Source organism: Schistocerca nitens, chromosome 9 (assembly GCF_023898315.1).
Source record: "Schistocerca nitens isolate TAMUIC-IGC-003100 chromosome 9, iqSchNite1.1, whole genome shotgun sequence".
NCBI lineage: Eukaryota > Metazoa > Arthropoda > Insecta > Orthoptera > Acrididae > Schistocerca > Schistocerca nitens.
In genome coordinates this window covers 342042964-342064900 of record NC_064622.1, presented here as the reverse complement: position 1 = coordinate 342064900, position 21937 = coordinate 342042964, and the positions used below count along the sequence as shown (strand labels likewise).

The 21937-nt window shown below is 40.2% G+C and overlaps 1 protein-coding gene across 19 annotated transcripts in view; it reads right to left on the bottom strand.

The window, feature by feature from the left end:
• The window catches only part of LOC126203965 (protein bric-a-brac 1-like), a 455035-nt gene that overhangs the window by 25719 nt on the left and 407379 nt on the right, over positions 1 to 21937 (bottom strand). For 16 of the 19 annotated variants that reach the window (XM_049938366.1, XM_049938371.1, XM_049938364.1 and 13 more), the window contains 2 exons: positions 2521 to 2876; positions 1330 to 1528 (listed from right to left, as the gene is read on the bottom strand). In XM_049938366.1, the coding sequence (XP_049794323.1) occupies positions 1330 to 1528; positions 2521 to 2876 (555 nt within the window). Of the gene's footprint in view, positions 1 to 1329; positions 1529 to 2520; positions 2877 to 5812; positions 5931 to 17750; positions 17914 to 18424; positions 18635 to 21937 lie in introns of those variants that run through there. The other 3 variants (XM_049938377.1, XM_049938380.1, XM_049938381.1) reach the window with 3 other exon arrangements.

Sequence of the window (21937 nt, the reverse complement as noted above, 5' to 3'; positions counted from 1 at the left end):
ACTTAACTTCTGCGGTCATCAGTCCCCTAGAACTTAGAACTACTTAAACCTAACTAACCTAAGGACATCACATACATCCATGCCCGAGGCAAGATTCGAACCTGCGACCGTGGCGGTCGCGCGGTTCTAGACTGTAGCGCCTAGAACCGCTCGGCCACCCCGGCCGGCCAGAAGAATATACATATCATGTCATATTTATATTCATATTATTCTTATGCCTAGTACCGATACAATCAGAAATGAAACACGGCAATTAACTAGATTTTTAAATATAAGATGACTAATTTCTATGCAGCATGTAATGTACAAAAGAGGCGTCTGCAAAGATTTTCAAACGGAGAAAAATTTTAGCTAAACTCTCATTCAGAACATCTATCATACACAGTCTATTATTTGGTTCTTGTTGATCATTATCAAAGAAAGCAGCAATGTAAGTAACAACAAATAGCAGTCTCTTGCCATTGTTTCGCTAATGAGACAATTCCTCTTTTTTCTTATTGTAAGCGGCGATAGCGCGCACAAATGCAAGCCATGCCGCGAGCGGCAACAGGTCGTAAATACTCATTGTCAGAATGCAACAAACAATGCATGACACAGTACAATAATGCATTTCAGCTTAGAGTGACGTAAACACCTATAACAAAGAGAACGCCACTTATCAGATCAAAGAAAAATAAGCAACCGATTCAAACCAGACAAAGCACGTGAAAAAGGAAGGGTATCTGTATAAATACGAACGGAGTGCCTGACGCATAGCAATGGCTACCTGGTAAAGCTTAACTGCTAAGCCTACGACTCAAACCAAACTCCTGTAGCTGTACTGACCTAAATTGTGTCTCGTATTACAATAGACCAACTTTGTTTCGATTTGGAGGTGCGGCCTAAAACTTTTCTCTCCCCTTGAGTTTCATTTTTCAGGTGCGGCTTAGATTTGAGTGCGGCTTAGATTCGAGTAAATACGGTATGCAGACACAAATCCAACTGAACATGTTTGGGACCAACTGACTAGCAATTCATTGCCACATGAATACACACATACTGAGTGATTTCTAATGAGTCACTGTCAATGACCAAAGCACACTCTAGCAGCAGCATCTCGACAAAAATGTGGGCAGCATGCCAAAAAGGATCCATGTGTTACAATGCATGGGGCAATGTTATCCAGCAGCAAATTTTGTTTTCAAAGATGATTCCTTGAGGGGGGGGGGGGGGGGAGATTTCTTTTGGTATTTATTTCACAGTAAAGTTAGTTTTCTGTTTCATAAAGTTAACTGCTTTATTGCCAACACAAACCTCTGCAATAACCATTTAATAGAGGCAAGGAAATACCTTTGATTTGGAGAGCCTCCGCAGCAGCAAGCAATGAGGGTAACTTGTCTTGACCAACATTGACTTCTCCCCTATACATGAAGTCAACAAGTGCCTGCACTTCCCAGTAACGCAGATCCTTCATCAGTACAATTGGGTGCTGGCATGGGTTTTCACTTAACAGTCCTTCAAAGTACGAACTGCAAGCTGACAAGATGACCTGTAGAGGAAAAAAGCTTATCAATTTGTTGAACCCAAAAATTATGATTTAGTGGGAGTAACTTCTGAACTATCATTCCACATTCTAATCAGAGATGCTTTAAAATGTATTTAAATTATTAAATTGTTCACATTACTAATATAAGGTACAATCAAAAAGCATCTTTCTGAAGGCCATATAGTCCACAAGGAGAATGCTGATCAGGAAAAATCGCTGTGGGCAGTGAGGTAATCATTCTACCAACACACCAGGTTGAAGATATCCGTTTGGTAAAACGGCAGCATCCTGCTGCGTAAAGAAGTCCGTAACTGCCTGCTACACATCTCTGTCCACAAGGAATTGTTGACCCTTCAAAGCCTTGTTTAAGGGACTGAAGGCATCATAATCTCATGGGAAGAGATCGGAACTATACGGCAGGTGCTTGGATGTCTCCCACTTGAGATGGAGTACCTTCAGACTCGAGACATTTCCGATACAGAGGCATGCCTTATCATATAGCGACAGCAACCCTCGTGAGCGCACCATCTGACAATGGCGGTTTTAGACATACGTGCTGCCCCAGACAGATTCTACAGTCTTTAATGGATGTCTACTGATGTTCATCCTTCGGTAGCCAAGGAAAGAATAATAGCACATTGGTCCTGTTTGGACACATTTAGTAATACCATCGCCATAGTTCACATTCCTCCCCCCCCCCCCCCACACACACACACACAGCGCCAAAACATGAAGGCTACACTAATTTCTTGCCTAATGTTAGTACTTACTTACCCACATCAGAGACATGCTACACTGCATAATGCTGCAGTAATTCCCACAGAAAGAAACTTTTTGAACCCCCCTTATAGCTTTAACTTCTCAACTGTTTCACTGGGTTCAGATACATGGTCAGTTAGTGTGAGGTTAATTATCCAACATAATGAAATTTTTAATCAAACTGTTGGTGCTGTCGCAAAACCTCCTACAATAATGTGAGGAATGTAAGAAAATACCTTGTGACATTTTATGCTGCGCCCTTCACACGCCAGCGTCACATCAACAAATTGCTCATTGGTCAGCAAGCTGGGGAAAGTGGCTTGCATGTTTGAGTGATAGCTGTTCCAACGCAGGCAAACCTCCGGAGGGGCCACCTGTGGCGACTGCGGTGGGGATGGGCTCACTGCACGCCGAGGTGGGCCTGTAGCCTTGTTGGCACCGTGCTGCTGCATTGTGCCTGGCTGCCCAACTTGCTTCTTAAGCATTGCCATCTGTTGCCCAACCGACTGCTTCGCAGACTGCTGACCACCTCCACCTGCACCACCTCCCCCTCCTCCTGGTCCTCCACTCGTCCCTGGCATCTGCTGCGGAACTGTAAATATTGGAAATAAAACATTCTTGTGGCTTTGTGTATGTAAGGTTCATTTCGATAAATAAAAGTCGTTCTCAAGTTATCAGATCACAGCAACAAAAAATTTCCAGTTATGATTCATTAGTAAGAGCTATGTACAATAAATTATGTAAGAAACAGCTTCAAAATGCGTGTACAAGAACAGAGTCAACTGTCAGTTGCTAAATTAAGCAGGTGATTAAAGCATTAAAATTGTGGAGAGGTGGGGGTCAAAGTACTTTCTTAGGGTCTAAAAAGTGACAAGTAGCTATCTTATCAAATGCTTCACACTGCACAAACAAATGTGTAGAGACTGGCATGGTTATCTGAGTAGAAAGTACAGATTTTTGTCTGTTTACCCCAACAGCAACAGTTCACCATCAATAATTTCCAGCGGTCTGTTCAAATATCCTGCTTCGCAAGTAACCACTTTACATGGATGACAATAATAATGCTGAGTTTAGCTATCTGATCAGTCTAGAACAGAGAACATTATCACATCAGGCTGCAGAAAGAAACTAACAGTGTGCACAGATCGTTTTATGTCTGTGCACATGCTTATGCCTGTACTACACTTACTCACAAATGACTCATTGCATAATAAAATATAACATGCACAAACATCATCAATAACCTTACACAACAAAGAGTGGTCTCATGACCAGTCAAATTTTCATGGGCACCATCACATAAGCAATATGGAATTAACCGATATGTTGCCTAGAAGTGTACTGTACCCTGTACAGTACAGATTACATCCTAAAAAGCTCAATCTCAAAAACTTCAAATACTGGAGGTATTTGCTAGTAATAGGTTATAATTTTGACATACTGTTCTGATGATTAAATTAAGGGCCAATGCCTTGGATTAAGTCTCAGTAGTGTTCTGTAACTGTTTTATGAGAAGTTCATATATTACTTATTTCCAAGACTTATTTTCTTCTCCCTTGAGGACACGCTGAATTTCTATCCTCATTTGAAATTCCTGGCAGGTAACCCTCCGTAAAACAATACTTTGTTTTTCTTTTCTCCCCGGCCACAATGAATCACTATAAAGTGATTTCTGTAATGAAAATTGAAGAAATTGTAAATGACCACAATTTCACGGCTGGAGATGAAACAAATGAGACCACTGACATCATCAATCTCCCTGCAGATCACGTAGACGAGATGTCTGTGATACAACATTTGAAGATAATCTTCCAGCTGATGTGCCAGGTACCTTGGAAGTTCGCACTTATGAAGATACGCAGGATGAGGAAAATGCACACCACCCCAAGAAGAAAATCACTTCTAATCAGATAAGAGAATATGCAGCGTACAACAAAACCTACTTTGATATGGCAGAAAGTGAACACCACAAATGCAATTTGGTGGCAATGTCTGTAGCTGAGTGCTTTGAAATTTTTTTTATGAACAAGTACTGAACTTTATTACCAGTCAAAGCATCCAATATGCTACACAGAACAATAATCATAGCTTTGAGTTATCCGGTATGGAGCAACATGTCTAAAAATCCTTTATCTATTCATTGGATACCATGCTTTCCCACAGGATCAGCAGTATTGGAATGAAGGCCATGACTTTGGTATAAGAAGCATACAACAGTGTATGAGCCAAAACAGATAACAGTTAAGTGAAGGCAGCACTTAATTTCCAGATAACACATTTGAACAGAATCACAGCTGATGAATGGAAAACTTGAAATTTGTCCCTTGATGGCCTTGGTGAATGAGAATTTAATGAAATTTAAAGTTCATTCTTATAGCGGGAGCAATAACGAGCAAATTGTTTGATATTCCTGACACCATTATCCGAAAGAATTTATTTCCACAAAACCAGGTAAGATTTGGATTCAAACAGTGGGTCATGTGTTGTTCCAAATTAGTTGATGTTATTTTATGATGTTCTATGAAGAAAAAATGAAAGGATTCAGGTGGTGTTTAAGTCTTGGGACTTGGAACATTTGTACTCAATGCTCTTAAGACTTCTTTTTTCTGCAACTTCCTGAACTTCACAAAATCTTGTCAAGAATGACAACAAACAATTTAAAGAGTTTCATGTAAAAGTAAATCTGTTGTGCGCTCATGTACTGCAAAAACAAACAACTCCACCTCCCTGCTTAAACAATATTTTTGTCCACCCAAATCATCACACTACAATTTGTGTTTCAGTAACATAAATAATGACAGACGCTTGAAAATTATATGCTCATGTTCAATGTGTATTCCAAAAAGTGCATGACAAACAATTTTGCCATACGTGGTTTATATGCTCTTATTACTTAGCATCTAGGCCCTACCTGTCATTGTGTATGTACACTGTATTGGTGCTTACAAGTCTTGTAACAGGGTTGATTAAGACCTATCATTCAGAAGGACGTAAGCAAACCAACTCAAATGCTCCATAAATGACTGACTGATGGAAAACTGCCACAGGAGTTTATCACAATGAGAAACTGATTGAAGGAATTTTGCATTATAGCAATTTTATGATATAATGTGTACTGTAAAATAAAGAGAGGCTATCAATTTAGGAAATCACAGTTAACTGTTTAAACGATACCTGCGAAGTCTTGGGAACAATCATGAGATGAGACGACACTCTCTCAAGACATAACTTGTCTTGCAACATTGTTCTGAAGACTATAGTACAACTGCAAGTGATATTATTAAGGAGTAATCCTTTTACCACTGGCAATGCGTTAGGTTGTAGGTACTGCTAGTTACTACACACAAGGACGATAATACATTCACACTTCCTGTAACTGTGTATTCATTGTAAGCAATTATTAAAGTTTAAATCAAGGATTAAATACTTTACAGTCTGCTTTCTAGCCCTGATATGATTAGCTGTCTCCCATTCACACTTATTCAGAGCATCAACTCAAGAGTGCACTGTGTATGACATACTACTAACAGCACAGCTGGGACCAATCTGCTGAGCTGCGTAGGTCATGCTTCATCACGGAGAGCTGCTCATGTTCGTGAATGTGCCTGCGCCAAACGTGTCTTTCCAGGTTGGCGGCGTGGTTTCCCTAAGTACAAACAAGTCGTTTAATAAGGAAAGATCTCGTGCAGCACGAGTGTTACTTCAGTTGAGGGTGAAAATAAGAAACAACTTTTCAAATGATTATGTTGGAATATTTGGTCAAAGGGGTAGACACAGTAGGAATTCAGGAAAGGTGAAATTTAGATACTTTTATGTATGACAACTCAGTTCTGTGTAACTAGTAGAAAATTAGAAAGGGTATGAAAGGTAAGCCAGAGTCTACATGGGATGGAAAAAACATGGGCGTGAAAGATGGGAAATTAGTGCTCTATGTCCTATTAACAATGATATCAGCAGTGACAAGAAACAAGTGCGACTTCGACATTGCAATTTGTTTCTTGTACGTTTCTTTGACAATAATTTCAAATTTTGCTCTGGCTATACTTCAGTAAGCAGAGAGTAAATTGGAAAAAAGTGTGGAAATTTTCCAGTCTTAAGACTTACTGCAAATATAGGCATCTCTCAATATTATTAATTATTATTATTATTATTATTATTGTCTCAAACAATGCAACTTTCAGTTAACATCACTTCTTGGTATCCTTACAAAAATAATGAAAATATGATTTTAGGACTGCTATTAAAATTCAAGAAACCACAAAAAGTAGATTACATAGTGTGTTTGGAAATTCCTGTTACAAGGGGCGTGAATATATAATATTTTGAATAAGAATCCAAGCCCAGAAACAAAGTTTCCGTCCTATGACTCTTTCAGTTCAGATGTTTAAGTCATCCACTTCTACTTTATGAATTGAATTAGGCATGACAATATGATTAATAGGTAACAATCTGAAAGGACAGAACAAAAACATCTATTTATCACTTAAGCACATTGGCTTGTATTAACATTTAAAATATTACATGTTTATATTATTCCAAAACAAAGTGGAACCTTGCATATTGTACACGCAGAACAGTACTGATGCATTACAACAGTGGCTCGATGTGGCGACCACTGACATTGTTAAGACTTTGTACATAGAAAGCGGATTATCTTAGACACACACTATTCCACATGGTCTCTCTTCCATCTCTAGTGGAGTGGCCAGAACTCTTGTCAGCAGGCATCATCATGCTGAAACCAAATTTCCTGATGCACAGCTTCCAAGAACTGGTCCACCATGTTTTGTAGGAAGATCAAGTGCAAGGAGGTTTGGCCTAATGACATGACCATCCAGAATACCTGCCCACAAACTGATAGCAAACCAGTGATGAATTCCCTGAACACGTGTGGCATGAGGGTTTCATTTGCCCAGAAAGTGCTGTTTCGCAAATTCAGAACAGTCTCCAGTGAACTGACATTCATTTACTATGTTGCAGATACACAGGTCTCGCAGCAAGGCAGACATTAACAGACATAGGTGACCGTCTTGACGTAGCAATTTTAATCCTGCCTACACTACTGCATATCACGACAAGCAACTCTTGAGCCTTTACTCTTTCCCTCGGCAGACATTGACATGTTACATGTCTGAAATGAAACCGTCACAGGATGGTAATGGCACATTTCCAGATAAGAGTTCCTATTCAAAATATTATCTACTCACTCCCTCTACAAGTCCTGAAAGTTCGTAACAGGCAATTCCAAATAGACTGTATGTAGCATAATTGGTTTAAATATCGTGCTCTTATTCCTTGCACCCACTGAAACATTAATAGCTTAAAATATTCAGTTCAATCACACATCTCCCTACACTTCGACCTCTTAAAACCCACTCAAAAATGCAAGCACACTTAGCCTTGAACCAGTAAGAAGTGAGCTGAAAACAAAAGTGAGTGGTACATATTAACTACAAGAACAATAACAGGATACTCTTATGTAACTTATAAACACAAGGAAAATTTAACCAAAGTCATATTCCTTTCATAAATAAAAGCATCCTTTGGCAAGTGTTAACTTGTTCCAGTGGTTTCTAGGGATGTCGTTACACTGAAATGTATTAGGTAATACTAAAACAACTTCCAATACTTTTCACTATGATCTCATAAAGTGTCAAATCATGCTTTGGCAGTTCACCTACTTAAAGACAGACTCATTAACATGATACGGTTCAGAAACATTTTTCAAGTCTGTTAAAGTATGAACACTGCGATATGGGAGATGTTCACAAAATAGAATTAAACAGGCAAAAGGGAAGAACTGTAACAGTTCTCCGAACTGCATTAGTATCAGTGTGTATCCGCTTATCGTATACATGCTAATGTTCTTGCAAAATAATTGTGTTATGTGACTAATAATGACCACACCGAAGGAAAAATGCTTCAACAAACTGAATAATGTAACTGTGCGTTAAACGGTGCGACACACACACACACACACACACACACACACACACACACAGACAGACAGACAGACAGACAGACAGAGAGAGAGAGAGAGAGAGAGAGAGAGAGAGAGAGAGAGAGCGCAATTAAAATTGCAATGATAGCACAGGTAATAAGTGGCTACTGGTAGCATTAGCACAAGCTAAAGCAGTAATGTGACACTTGCTTATTTAAGGAGCAAATGCACAACATGTAGCCCAAGTTTTTCTGGGCAAGGCTTTCCAGTTGAGCCCAGTTTACTCAGCTTTGTAATTGTTTTCAAGAGTCAGCATTGTAACCTTGAAAGAATCAGCAAACAATTTCTCTCCTTGTATTTGAAACTCCTGAATGCCGTGCCTTGACTAGGCGGTGCTTGCTTTAAAATTTGACAGCTGTCAAGATCATTATTAAACTGAATTGGCTTTTCATACTGAATGGGACCAGGGATATGTTCTCCTTGTGACATTTCCCTGTAAACAACTTGTCAACATAATCATCTTGATCAGTATTCATGGAGAGATTCTCCATACTTGGTTGCAGATTCACCATCTTCTAACCTTTTATATTTATCTCTCCTAGAATGGACAAAACATTTATGTGCAGGCATTTTAATCCCACTTTACATGGCAAAGCTGACTCAAGTTATCATAACAGAGTGCAAATTACTATTGTCAGTACCAGTGCAACTAGTGGATGGGGTTGGTGGCGTGTGAGTGTCAGACAATAGCAGGCGCAGGACAGCACTGCGAGCAAGGAATGGTTTGGTTAGGCAGTCGTGCAGTTAACCAACATTTGGATAACACTCTACAGTAGTTGCTGTTGAGTATATTCCTCTGCTCGGCTTGCTAGTAATGCTTGTACTATCTGCAAGAATGGATGATTCCCCCTCCTAATTCAAATAAGGCAGTAAATGATTAACACAGAGTAAGAACAGCAATGGGCAGCAATGGACCCACTGCAATTTGCCCCATGGAGATGATGTAGCATCCCTACTTTTGTTACTAGAACATACCAGCCAAACCTTTTGGATAATGGTCCTTAAACAATAACTAAACCAAGCATATGCTACATTGCTTCTCACATCAAAATGTAATATGTGGAAAAATTAAGAATGACAGAATCACATGCCTTCTATAAGTTGCAGTATGTCATTAGTGATATTTTAACAATAAATTTTTTAATGTACCTAATGTAAATAACTGCCCCAGTAGACCAGTCTCTTGGAAATCCAAATGTCAATGAATAAGTATACCATTACTAGAAACATGTATGACAACTACTAATGACTAAATTTTGGACTATATGTATTAACAATACTGAACACACATACCCTTTATGTAAATTATTTGTTACTTTCCTTACTCAACAATATCTCTAAAAACACTTCCTCTACCACAGATCAATAAGTACACTAGAGTTTGTTGACAAATGAATGTCACAGCAGGTAGGAAGGGAACTGTTCTATAATGTGATATGTGCAATAGGACTGAACTCGTGGATGCTGACAACTTTAAGTAACACCTTAATCATCCTTTCGATGTAAATAATTCCTGGTACCTAGCCACATTCGGGGCATCTCATGGTGAGCCACTATGACTTGTCTCGTTGTAATAAGAACTGAACAGTTGCAAAAGATGCCTGGTTGAAATCATTTCTGAAAACATTTATTTCTCATAGCTGCATTGTGCCACCACAGCCATAATGGACAAAAGTTTTATTTCACCATCTAGGAACAAAGACACATACAGAAAATTTAATCCAGTGGGGTAGTTCAGAGTCAATCGATTTTGAATATTACCTACCCAGGGACACTTTGTTGAATCACCATAAATACTTGGATGGAGAAGCCAAAGTTTATCAGTTGTTCACTACAGTTTTTGTACCTCCCATACAAAAATCCATACAGATTACCCCGTCAAAGTGCCAATTTGATATTTGACAATGATATCAGCCACGTCGGTCTATGATTAGTGGAAAACTATACTACACAAGTGGAAAACTATACTACACAAAGATAAGTCACCATTTAACATTGTTGCCAAAAATATTGATGATTACTTAACCAAGTTACTTCAAATTTTTTACACAATACTCAGTTAAACATTAGAGAGGGGGAGGAGGTGATGCACAGACAGTGGGAGAGCAGGAGGGGGGGGGGGGGGAGCAAAGTATTGTCAGGTTCGCTACTGGCTGTACTAAATAACATTCATTTGGTGGGTTTGCCAAGGCATTTACTGACATACTACTACCTACTGACAGATTTATGTCTGGCTCTGTCAACATAAAAGGAGGAAAAAAGCTCAGCTATACATTTTTGTGTGTGTGTTCTGTCCATGTGTACTGACACTAAGTGTGTTACCCACCATTTCAGTTTTAATGTTATTTGATAAATTCCTTTCAAAAACAGCTCATTTCAAAGTTTTTATAATCTGTTGTTTAGGTTCCCATAAAACACTGTTATAATTATTCAGGTGAATGTTCATAAATTATAGAACAGTGTTTGTTTAGAGTTATCTCTACTGGCAAATCCATTCCTAGTTCATAATGTGATTAGTTTCCATTTACTCCTGACGTAATACGGTAAATATAGACTGAAAACAGTGCATGAATCTTTAACAAAAAATGAAAACATTTTACTTTTGTAACAATCAATTAAATTTAGATGGGTGCGTATATTACTATCAACAATACACCTCTTTCAAAAATTTGTGCTGGCCAAAGAAAAATCCCTGCGTCAATGCAAAATCTTTTCTGAACAAGCTCAGTCACACTAATAATATTATTATCATCATTATTAGCACTACTGAGTAATTCTTCACTTGTTACACTACTAGGAGCAACTGACAAATGCTAGTGAGCTAGTAGCAACAGATGGTGGTACTTGTGTCCACTTTATTTCCACCACATTAATGGATCATCTATTAGAGTAAGTCTTTTTCCTTTTTGTACTCCAGTAGGTTTGGGTGTAGCATCAAAAGCAGATTGTCTTTTTCGTTAGTTGTTGAATTTCATTCATATTTAACATTAATTCTAACATTTGTAACATTGTTCCTAATTGTTATTCTGTGATTAAGCCACAACTTATTGAAGGCTGATTTTCAATTTTAAATTGGCACCTTTTATTTCTAGTAGGTTTGCAATCATCTTGATGGGGTGGTTACCTTCAGAGTCTCTGATTTTATTGAATTTAGCACGTTAAAATTCAGGAGCAAGTAAGAAACACTTTTTTTTTTGTTTTCTTCGAAAAAAAATTCCTACCCCGAGATACAGGCCTTCAAAATTGGCACTGCGAATACCATATTAAAGATGCAAATTTCAGAAATATTTTTAAAATGCTGTATATCTGTAACAATTCTAGATATTTTGTTAGAGTTTTTTTATTTGAAAGATAATTGCTTTATGATTACAATGGTGTCCTCTGTTTGGACATATCTGTCAAAGTTCTTTAGCTGTCACCTTTTGAATTTTTTTAATAATTTACAGACTTTTTGAAAAATGCCAATGCAGAAAAGTTAGATTTTTTCTGTTGATTAGTACCACGTAGATAGGTAGTACTACATCCTCTGTAATAGAGAGCTTCCACTTTAAATGTTTACTGGAGAGGCTTCTAAGAAATCTGAGATCATACAGTGAGTTCTGTGCTTCCATAAGGAATTTGCCAGTGTGTTTCATGAAAAGGACTGTTTGAAATATCTTCTGACTGGGGCCACAGAAGAGTGAAGTGTGCTGACTATTTGCATATCCATAAATGAGCGATATATAATACAAACAGACTTTGTTCAGGTTCTCATTTGACGAATGCCAGGAATGTTTCAAAAATATCAATTCAGCTGCTGAATTTGTGCATCCTACAGTGAAAAGGTCCAAGTTTTAACTATTATTTCAGAGACATTTTCAAAGGAAACAATTTTGAACCACGTCCCAGCAGTATCAAAGTACATGGAAGACGAATCAAGAAATTTGAGGTCTGGGAAGAGCAGATCCACATTATGATCATCCTGTAGAAACAGTTCAAGTTCAAATAGTGCAGTCATTTTATTTGGGAGATATACGGGACTGTTCTCACCAGAGTGCCAACAAAAGAGGCACTACAACTGTAACAGTTGAAGATCAAAAAGTTGTGGAAGTGAAGAGGTACACGACTCACAGCATTAAAGAAACGTTTGTAATTTATAAGAGCAACTATACAACTTCACATATTGGAAGACAAAATTGTATGCACTTCAAAATAAGTGGGTAGTTCCATACCTACCTAGAGATGTCTGTTTATGCGAGTACTGCACAAATTTTGAAGAACTTAATGGAGCATGTGACATGACACCTTGGTTGGGCATGTGAAGTCATTAGTAGTCTTCGACATAAAGCGAGATACTTGTTTGTTGCAAGAATGTGGTGACTGTGTTGGAAAGGAAGGACTGTCTTTACAGACACTTGGCCTGGAAGACGTAGCAGATAACTCTGCAGGAATTACATACGTGACATGGGAGGAAAATAAACTAATTAAGAAAACTATCTTTAGTGCCTCACTGTGATTTTGCTGAGAAATGGCCTGTAATTCTCCCACAAGAAGTCATTGGAGTAATGACCAAGTTTCAATTTTCACAGGAATGACATATTTTCAAAAGAAGACCACAAGTATTGCAGTTATAATTGATGACACAGGACATGACTCTGAACATGCTTTGCTATCAATGCACAAAATTCTTCAACTGCAAACAGGGCAGAAAGGATCATTATTATTTCTGATGGTGTTCCTAGTCATTTTAAAAATCGTTACCAGCTGTTTGAGTTGGGGAAGTCGCCTGTGCCAACTGACTGGGTATACAGTGCTACAGGTCATGGGAAGGGACCTTATGATGGTGTAGGCGGCCTGCTGAAGCACCATGCTACAAAACATAAATCTTTCCAGACCAAATACAGCTGCGATTCAGAATGCTGAGGATTTTACAAGTTATGAAATCTCACACACCCATAGCCCTCATTCTTTTGGCCAAAGAGGAAATCAAAGAATTCCATGAGCAGAAAAAACAAGAATGGTCCGAACAAACTACTCCTGTAATTCAGAAGAGACATTTTTGGACTCAGTGTGATGGGCATGCACTTTAAAGAGCAAAAAAGAAAATTTCGTTCGTTCAGCCAACACTTCAGAAACAACAGGATAATATTCAGATTCACTACTTGAGAAGGGGGATGTTTGTGGCATGTGTGTGTGACTGGTGTATTGCAGAGTTTATAGACACTAGTTGTGAGTTAAACAAACTTGTAGTGAACTTTATGCTACTACATGGACCAGCTGCTGGATATAGATTTCCAGCTGAAGGACAGCAACAACGCCATCAGTGCTCACTTCCTGTTCACAATGTTTTGAAGTTTGTAAGTGCTCCAGTTCCTATTGGTTCAACAGGAAGGCATCACTATATCAAAGGAAAATTCTGAAGCACTGGAACATAGTTCATGACTGGCTAATTTTAGTACAAAACAGAGTGCACAGTTGTACAACTTGAAACATTGTAAGTCTTTGGACCTTTCACATACATTTTGGAACCATTTAAAATGCTTGAAAAATGAGTCTTACTCATCTTTCAAAACTAAAATTAAGTTAAAGAGAGCTACGTTTTGATTTTTATGTGCCTTTTATGAGACAATGTGGTAAAAAAACAGGTTTGATGTATGGCAAAAATTTCAATTGTTTATAAAACCAGTTCAGTGGAAGACCTCCTTTGCAAGCAATGTAGAACTGTATGGTACTAATCAACAGAAAAAAAAATCAAAATTTTATGGAGTAGCATTTTTGAAAAAATCCATAAATTATAAAAAGTTCACAATGCTATAGTAGAAAAACTTTGACAGATAAGTCCAAATGGAGGATGTCTTTGTAATCATAAAGTAATTATCTTTCAAATAAAAGAAACTCTAACAAAACATTTAGACCTGTTGATATAGCATTCTAATTTTTCCCAAAATTCTCATCTTCAGAATGGCATGTGCCGTGTCATCTTTGGAGGGCTGTATCTCTTGAGCATTTTATATATATTTGACGAAACAAAAAATACGTGTTCCTTACTTAGACCTTCATCTTAACATACGCTAAATTCCGTAACGTCCGAGACTATGATGATAAGATTTTTTCCTTGCCTGCCTGAATTAATAGGGACTATGCCAGACGCTAACACTCGCGATTTACTACATCTACACGCCATCTTGGTAACTTTGCAATATCGTATCTGATGGTACTGGACAATTCACATCGTAAAAGGCAAACAACTGCAATGCTTTACCCTGTTAGATCTGCTATCACAAACAATACAGGACACTGCTTGGTGATTTATGTCCTATTCTTTAAGTATCGTTTCAAATTTTGTTGACAATATCTTGAAATACCATGAGAAGTCAAAGAGCCATGAAGTTCCAGAATGATAAGTCAGTTGTGAAACATTTTTTTTCCAAATTCAAATAAATTTGATTTTTCTTGCCACCTTATTGTACAAGTTATCAAACGAATTTTCTTTCTTTCTTTTGTTAGTGCATTGTCCCACGGCTTTGCAGAGTCGGCATTGTTGGAAACGGATTGGCAAAGTTAATTTTAAAGGGTGGCCAGATGCCCTTCCTGCAGCCACCCCGTACCCCCCCTCCACCAGGTCGGAATTAGTGTAATCCATGGAATAGTTCGAATGTATTCATATGTCTGCGAGTCGTGTAACTGAGGTGGAACGTGGGTACCAGCCCGGTATTCACCTAGTGGGATGTGGAAAACAGCCTAAAAGCCACATCCAGGCTGGCCGGCACACCGGGCGGATTCGATCAGTGGGAGGCGCGCCTACCAGATCCAGGAAGCGGCGCATTAGAGCTCTCGGCTAACCTGGCGGTGCAAGTTATAATAATAAAAAATAACCTTCCAACTTATGCTCTGGAACAGCAGCATTCATTACTCTGCGAAACCAGGTACCCTCGACAAAATTACACGATGAGGGCTGGTGGGTAATCACACAATCCATTTGTTGAGACTTTAGGTCTGAGAAATCCTAATAACCATTTACTTGCAGGCTTTGGTGCAATGATGAAACAGCTTGGCACCCGCGGCGGTCAGAGCGCACTCTATAATATAATAATCGAACTATATTTTAGTACCTGCTACAATGTTATATCAATATTGACAAATCTTTGTTTTTTCGCCCCCACTGGAAGTTTGGTATTTTCATCTAACTTCTCGAACTCTGCAAATTTTTTGGCATGTAATGATTTAAGATAACTCTTCAGTGCAGTGGTCGTGCGCCCATTTCGCGGATATACTGTCACAGATTTTGCATTTGGCACTCAAATAAATAATCTCAACGAAATAGTTCCAAATAAGACTTGTTATTTGGTTTCATTATTGCAGTCTTACGTTGCACCACAAAACTTCTCTAAAAAACACTGTACAATATAGTATTATACAGCAACAAAAAGTACACTGACCGGCGAGAAGACAAACTTTCGCGGCGATTGACAAAAATCACTGCGTAATAATCCAATCGCTACGGGCACTTGTCGGCTTGTTACACACCCCATCTGCGCAGCAACCCCGCGCTTCGACATGTTGAAAGTTCCAATAAACTTCAGATATAAAAATGCGGAAGTGTGTAAGAAAAAATGTGCGGAAATAGCGGTGTCGCATCACTATAACGATGGCTTCCAGAGGGTGGGGGAACGACAGCGGCTGTACGTTTACTAACTGCGTGATGCTTCGTTTTCAAATGGCTTTTCATAGTTGAAGTACCTGATAGGTAATATTTATATTGGGTTTAAGGTAGGTTAGATATTATCTGTAAGTTTTTTGTAACTACGTTCCAGAAAAACATCCGCTCATTCCACACAACTGTAATTCGATGAATTAGTACAAACTTTATGATAATAACCGTAAAAGTATCAAAAAGAAGCCTAAGGCATACCCCCTTTTTCCTTCTCCGCCACTAGATACACATGACAAACTTACTGTTGTCACCGTTTATAATAAAATACTCCCAAACAGATCTTTTCTGTAGCGACGACAATTTCCATAAATTATCTAGCAATTACCAGATACTTTTCATTAGAAACATACAACAATTCGTACTAAATCAAGTAGTTGAGTCAACCACTGTATCTCATACGTTCTGAAAGACTTCTATTCGTCCATTAAGCCACATGAAATTATACTCACCAACGACAATCTCTCTCTCTCTCTCTCTCTCTCTCTCGGGCGCGCGCGCTTTGGGTGCACAGTTTTTATCTTAAAGGAATGAAACAGTCTCTTGCAGACGTGAAAATTACACCGTAAAGAAGCGTCGGAGAAGCCTTGGCATCCTGCATCCTAGTGCAATACAGTCAATCTAGAAATAAAACACCCCGAATCTTCTGCAAAGGGCTACGTATAACAATCAGTCGTTGCACTAACGCACGTTGTTACCTCACACCACATTCAAGGCAATATAACCAAGTCTAGGAGTTCTATCCGCCTGAATTTTTGACTGAAAAAACTTTCAGACTGCATAGCAGACGTACTGGGATCACTTTCCTGAGAATTTTCACACCGCTGACCCGAAGAAGTGTTAGTGTAAAAACCTATATTGTGTGTTGCAGCTCTGCTGGAAAGTAACTATCGTAGGTAGATCGATGTTTCGTAAGCAATTTTTTTTCTTTTTTTTCTTTATAGCATCTTTAGAATCTTCTCTGAATATGATTGATGGCATAATTGACACTTTGCTCTGTCTCCTGGTTCTTCTCTGAAGAAAGCCCACAGTCTGCTTCTTTTCCTTTCGATAATAGCACTACACAATGAGCAATTTACTTTTTACGCTTACTGTCACCCCAAATCAAATTTAACTGAACTGAAAACTGTAAAACACATAGGTAGGTTAAACAAATAGAGAGAGAGAGAGAGAGAGAGAGATAGTTCCCGCAGCAGCTGCTCACATGACGCACGAAAGGCATCTGCTAATAAAAAGGAAGCAGAGTATGACACAAACTGCACGCGGAAAATAGAACATGGCGACTCTCAACAATTCGGTTTTCTCCACAAAGAATAAGAACTGGAGGAATATAAAAACAAACGACTAGGTGCAAACTGAGCACTTCTGGTAAGAAGGGAGGGGGGCAGAATGGTGTAAGGAGTGAGACTGGCCGATAACTAGTCACAATCGAAAAGTCTAACAATGGCAAATTTTGATTATAATATACTGTAAATATCGGTTGAATAGACATAACCGTAAAAGTATATGCTTAATTTCAGTATAACTTCTTGCTATAATTAAAACTCACTGACGATGCATCAACAGAAACATATCCCGAACCATGGCAGGTGACAGCTTCAAAGCACAAACTTCCACTAAAAACGAGTTTCCGCCGCCTTAATTCAGTAGCTATGTGCTCTATTCACAAGAACCTAATCAGTTTTCACGACAAGCCGTATCATACAAGTTCACAGCAGAGCTGCTGCCATCTTCGTGCATACAATTCCGCCGCGTCAAACATGATGTGACCTTACCTTAAGTATCTTGTTACAGCCACCGATCTGGCACGCTGACCTATTCGTTCTACCGTCATAGACGAAGAACTGCCGTACAGGGTTCCTCCTAAGACGGCCCATTGCACTTTCACACAGTCCCGGATACAATGGCTACCGGAAGAAAACGCAGTGCGTTGACGAATCGTTGCGCAGATGCGTCGCGTCATACCGTGCGCACAGAAGCGACGGCGCATGCGCGAGGTCTGCGCCGCACCGAAACAAAAATGAAACCTGTATCCAGCAACGAGTGGTGGTGGGGACCGTAGGGTACTCCCGTGCGGTATTGAGCCACGGGAGGCGGCAGAGGGATGGGAAAGCGAGAGTGAGGAGCGCATAGGGTACAGAAAGTGAACGCTGCTACTGGTCCTGCGGAGAGCACAGCCGTCGTAAATTATCCTGCGCTGCTTTTCACGTCTGCGTGTTTGGCGTCCTTCATCCTCGGCTGTTTATGGAGACTTTTCTAATCAGACCACCTGCCGACGTTTCGGCTAAGAGAAGCTGACAGGGCGTGGCATACCAGGGTAATCGCGGCAACAGCGCAGCGGAAGCGGCGGCGGCGGCGTTGTCGTCGTCCGGGGGCGGGGCATGGCGCGACGGGCGTGCGGTCGATACCGGTAGCGCCTGCTACTGCCGCCGCCGGCGACGCTACTCACGTTTGATGCTCGCCTTGTCGATGCGTCCGTACTCGTCGCGTTGCGGCTTGAAGCCGAAGTGGCGGCCGATGTGCACGCGGAGGTTGGTGGTGCCGTGGTAGACCATGACGCGGCCGCAGTGGTCGCAGCGCACGTGCGTATCCGACAGGCGCGTGCAGAAATTCCAAACGTCCGACACCATGGTACTCTACGAGCCCGTCCTTTCGCGTGGCGTGCCCAACCTCGACTCTGTCCGGCGGGTGGGTACCGCGGCAGCCGCCTCGGGCGGTTGTGGACGCGCGGAGGGGAGAGGGAAACGCCCGCCGGGGCAAATGGGGGAACAAGTCGAGTGCCGCAAGGGGGGCGACTCCACAAGCTACGGGGAGGCCTCGCCACAGGCATGCTCAACACTGCCTCCTGCCAGGAACAGTATACAATTTAATACCACGAGCACACAGTGTTGTCGCAATCTACAATTAACAATACGATTCTGGCTGACACCGCCGACGACGTCACTACTCTAATTCACACACAACAGTGCGTGTTCACATTGACCCATTGCACTGCTGAAATCAGTACTAAACGTGTAAATGAGGTAACGGGGTACCTTGACATGTCAGTATATATCTGTATTAAGTAACTAGCAATGACAGCATAGCAGCCCCCACACACTCCACAGCATGACCAAAATACCTCTCACCGCCTGCAACCAAACTCCGCAACTAACAGCAGATCTGTAATTTTTCTCTTGACACTCCAAACAACACGCCAGTAAGCCGTACTGTATTACACTATCATATTTCTTTGACAAAGATCTTTGACGTGGCGCTAAAAAGGAGTATTACACTGTCTTCAAATTTTTCATCAAATTTCAAGACGGCGGACAACAACTTGTTATGCGCTGCAGTACCAAAATTCGCCCATTTAGGGTAAGACAAACGTAACTACATTTTTGCCTCTCTTGATTTGTTAGTGCCATAATGTACACGCAAACAAGACCTACGTTACGATTCAACAAGTCTTACGTGGTTTCCGTTGTAGTTGTCAAGTATCTACATTTTACGAAAAACAGTGTAAGTATAAGACAGACGGAAGAACTGACCCTTTTTCAGACCACAGAACGCAGGGTCTATATGTGAAACGGGACAGCTCTTACCTTTCTCTGATAGTAGAACTGTTGCTTTTCCACTACTTCTCTTTAGACGCATTGTCGCCGTCGTTTTGACAGTAAGGAAATGCAACTTCCTGGCAAGAAAGATAAGACTTTTTCAGTTGTGATTGGGTTTACAAGCAAGTACGAGCGCTATGGGGTCCAGAGGATGGTGAAAATGTGGGAGTTTGGTTGCCATTTATAGCTGGGACCACGCTGGGACACTCAGAGATGGAGGTATAGAAATGAAGTAAAAAATTTATGTAACTTAATTTTTTTAGAACAATTTCACGGGACTTATAGCGCCGGGTGTAGTTGGTACACCATATTTTTTAGAAGATTTCATATCTTCCAGAATTTTTTTCCCTTTTTACATACTTATAAAACTCGATGCAAGTCATCTTGTAGTTAAACTGGCACCAAGTCTGATTCCACAGTCCTTGGCAGCAGTCTTATTTCTTTCATCGATCCAATGGGCTGACATCGGCGGAAATACTCTTTCCACAGTGGCGATGTGTGCGGAAATAGAAGGCAAATATTCGATTTAAGTAGTTTGCATTTGCGTTCAGGATTTTTGGTGTCTTAAAGAACGTAAATTCACCTTCTTCCGCGAAGTATTGAGACTTCCATTCCTCCCGAGTCACTCTTAGTTTCTAGGAAGGTCTTCATATATAAAAGTGTCGTCAATCACCACCCAATATGGGGCTTCAGGTAGCGTCATTCAATCAAATATTTGGCATTTATTAAAAGAAAATAGCCCACTTCTGTAAGTAATCAAATGCTATATTATAGGAAGCCACTGTCTCTTCCTCAGATTTCAAAATCAAATTAATTATACCTTGGTTAGGATTCTTATTCATTGATTTGTTCAAATTCATCTTGGTTTGCTTGCCAATAAAACTGGCAGCCTTCCTTACATCCAGATATCTTTGAGTGTCGATCATTGTAGTTCGTATTTCAACTGGCTTTATTCTTCTCCACGCTTTTTGCATTTTTTTAACAAAGCCAACTCTGACTGCAGAAACATGAAGTATATTTCACTTATCGGAATAATGAAAAAATTTGAAATTATTTTAGCTGCTCTGATGGCGTCAAAAAACTGTTTTAATGGAACCCAGCGCTTCCTAGGAATTCTCTCAACTGCAAATTAACGACAGCCAATTTGTTTTTGAGTGAGATAGAAGAGTCTGATGATCGACAGCATATAAGCAGAACTCCAACTTCTCGGTCCCTACCGTGTATATTGAAAAGTTATTAGATATTTTTATGACGACTATTTCTACATTGACAGTTAAGACTCCAGCAGTGATGGATATAGTATTGTGGAGAATACGGGGAGGGCATTTAGTGAAACACATTCCGCTGGCTGGCCGCGTCGCTGAAGCCCTCCGAAGTTGGTACTGATATTGTCTACACAAAAAGCGATTAATTTACGTCATGGAATTTGCAGTTGTTGTGAAGTATCTAGACAAATCTTTGCAATCGTCTCGATGTTTCGTTATTCAGCGAATCGAACCTCAACAACTTCTGCTGGATTCCGTCAATTTCGGTAAAGTACTGAACAACTAAAGGAAGCATATTTTCTGCCTTGTGGACCGATGCCTCGGTGCTTAGCAGTAAAATGAAACTTCTTGCAACTGTTTTATGCATTCTGACACGGAGTATGGTGCGGGAATGTTTTTAACGATCGGTGTAGCTTTGTTCCTGGCTGTAGGCTTCCTGAGGCGAATTGGCCGTCAGGATACATTGAGGCATACAGTTTTACGGTACAGTCTTCGAAAAGCACAATTCACTATACATTTCACGCCCTATACGGAATCGTCTTCTCAGATCGCTATTCAAATGAGAACTGCCCGATTGTTCCGCGTGGCGCTGTTACGAGTAGTTATATACCCGTACTACTGGAGGAGTCTGGAATTTTCGGGAATGATTGCTCTTCCGTCGATACAGGATACGCAACATGCAACGCCATCTGTGAGACGACCTTGTCAAAATGGTTCAAATGGCTCTAAGCGCCATGGGACTTAAACTTCTGAGGTCATCATTCCCCTAGACTTAAAACTACTTAAACCTAACTAACCTACGGAATCACACACAGCCATGCCCGAGGCAGGATTCGAATTGCGACCGTAGCAGCAGCGCGGTTCCGGACTGAAGCGCCTAGACCCACTCTGACACACTGGCCGGCAACCTTGTCAACGTGAACTTGTTGACATAAATAAAACTAAATGATGCTGCTTATGCTTTACTTTGCGTTACTTCAGTACTTGGGTGAAGCTCGTATCAGTATTTTGCAAAATCAGGATAAAATTGGGTCTTGGCGGGATGTCGGGACAAGAAGGTCCCATAACCGTGACGGTCCCGATGTGCTTGGACGTATGGCA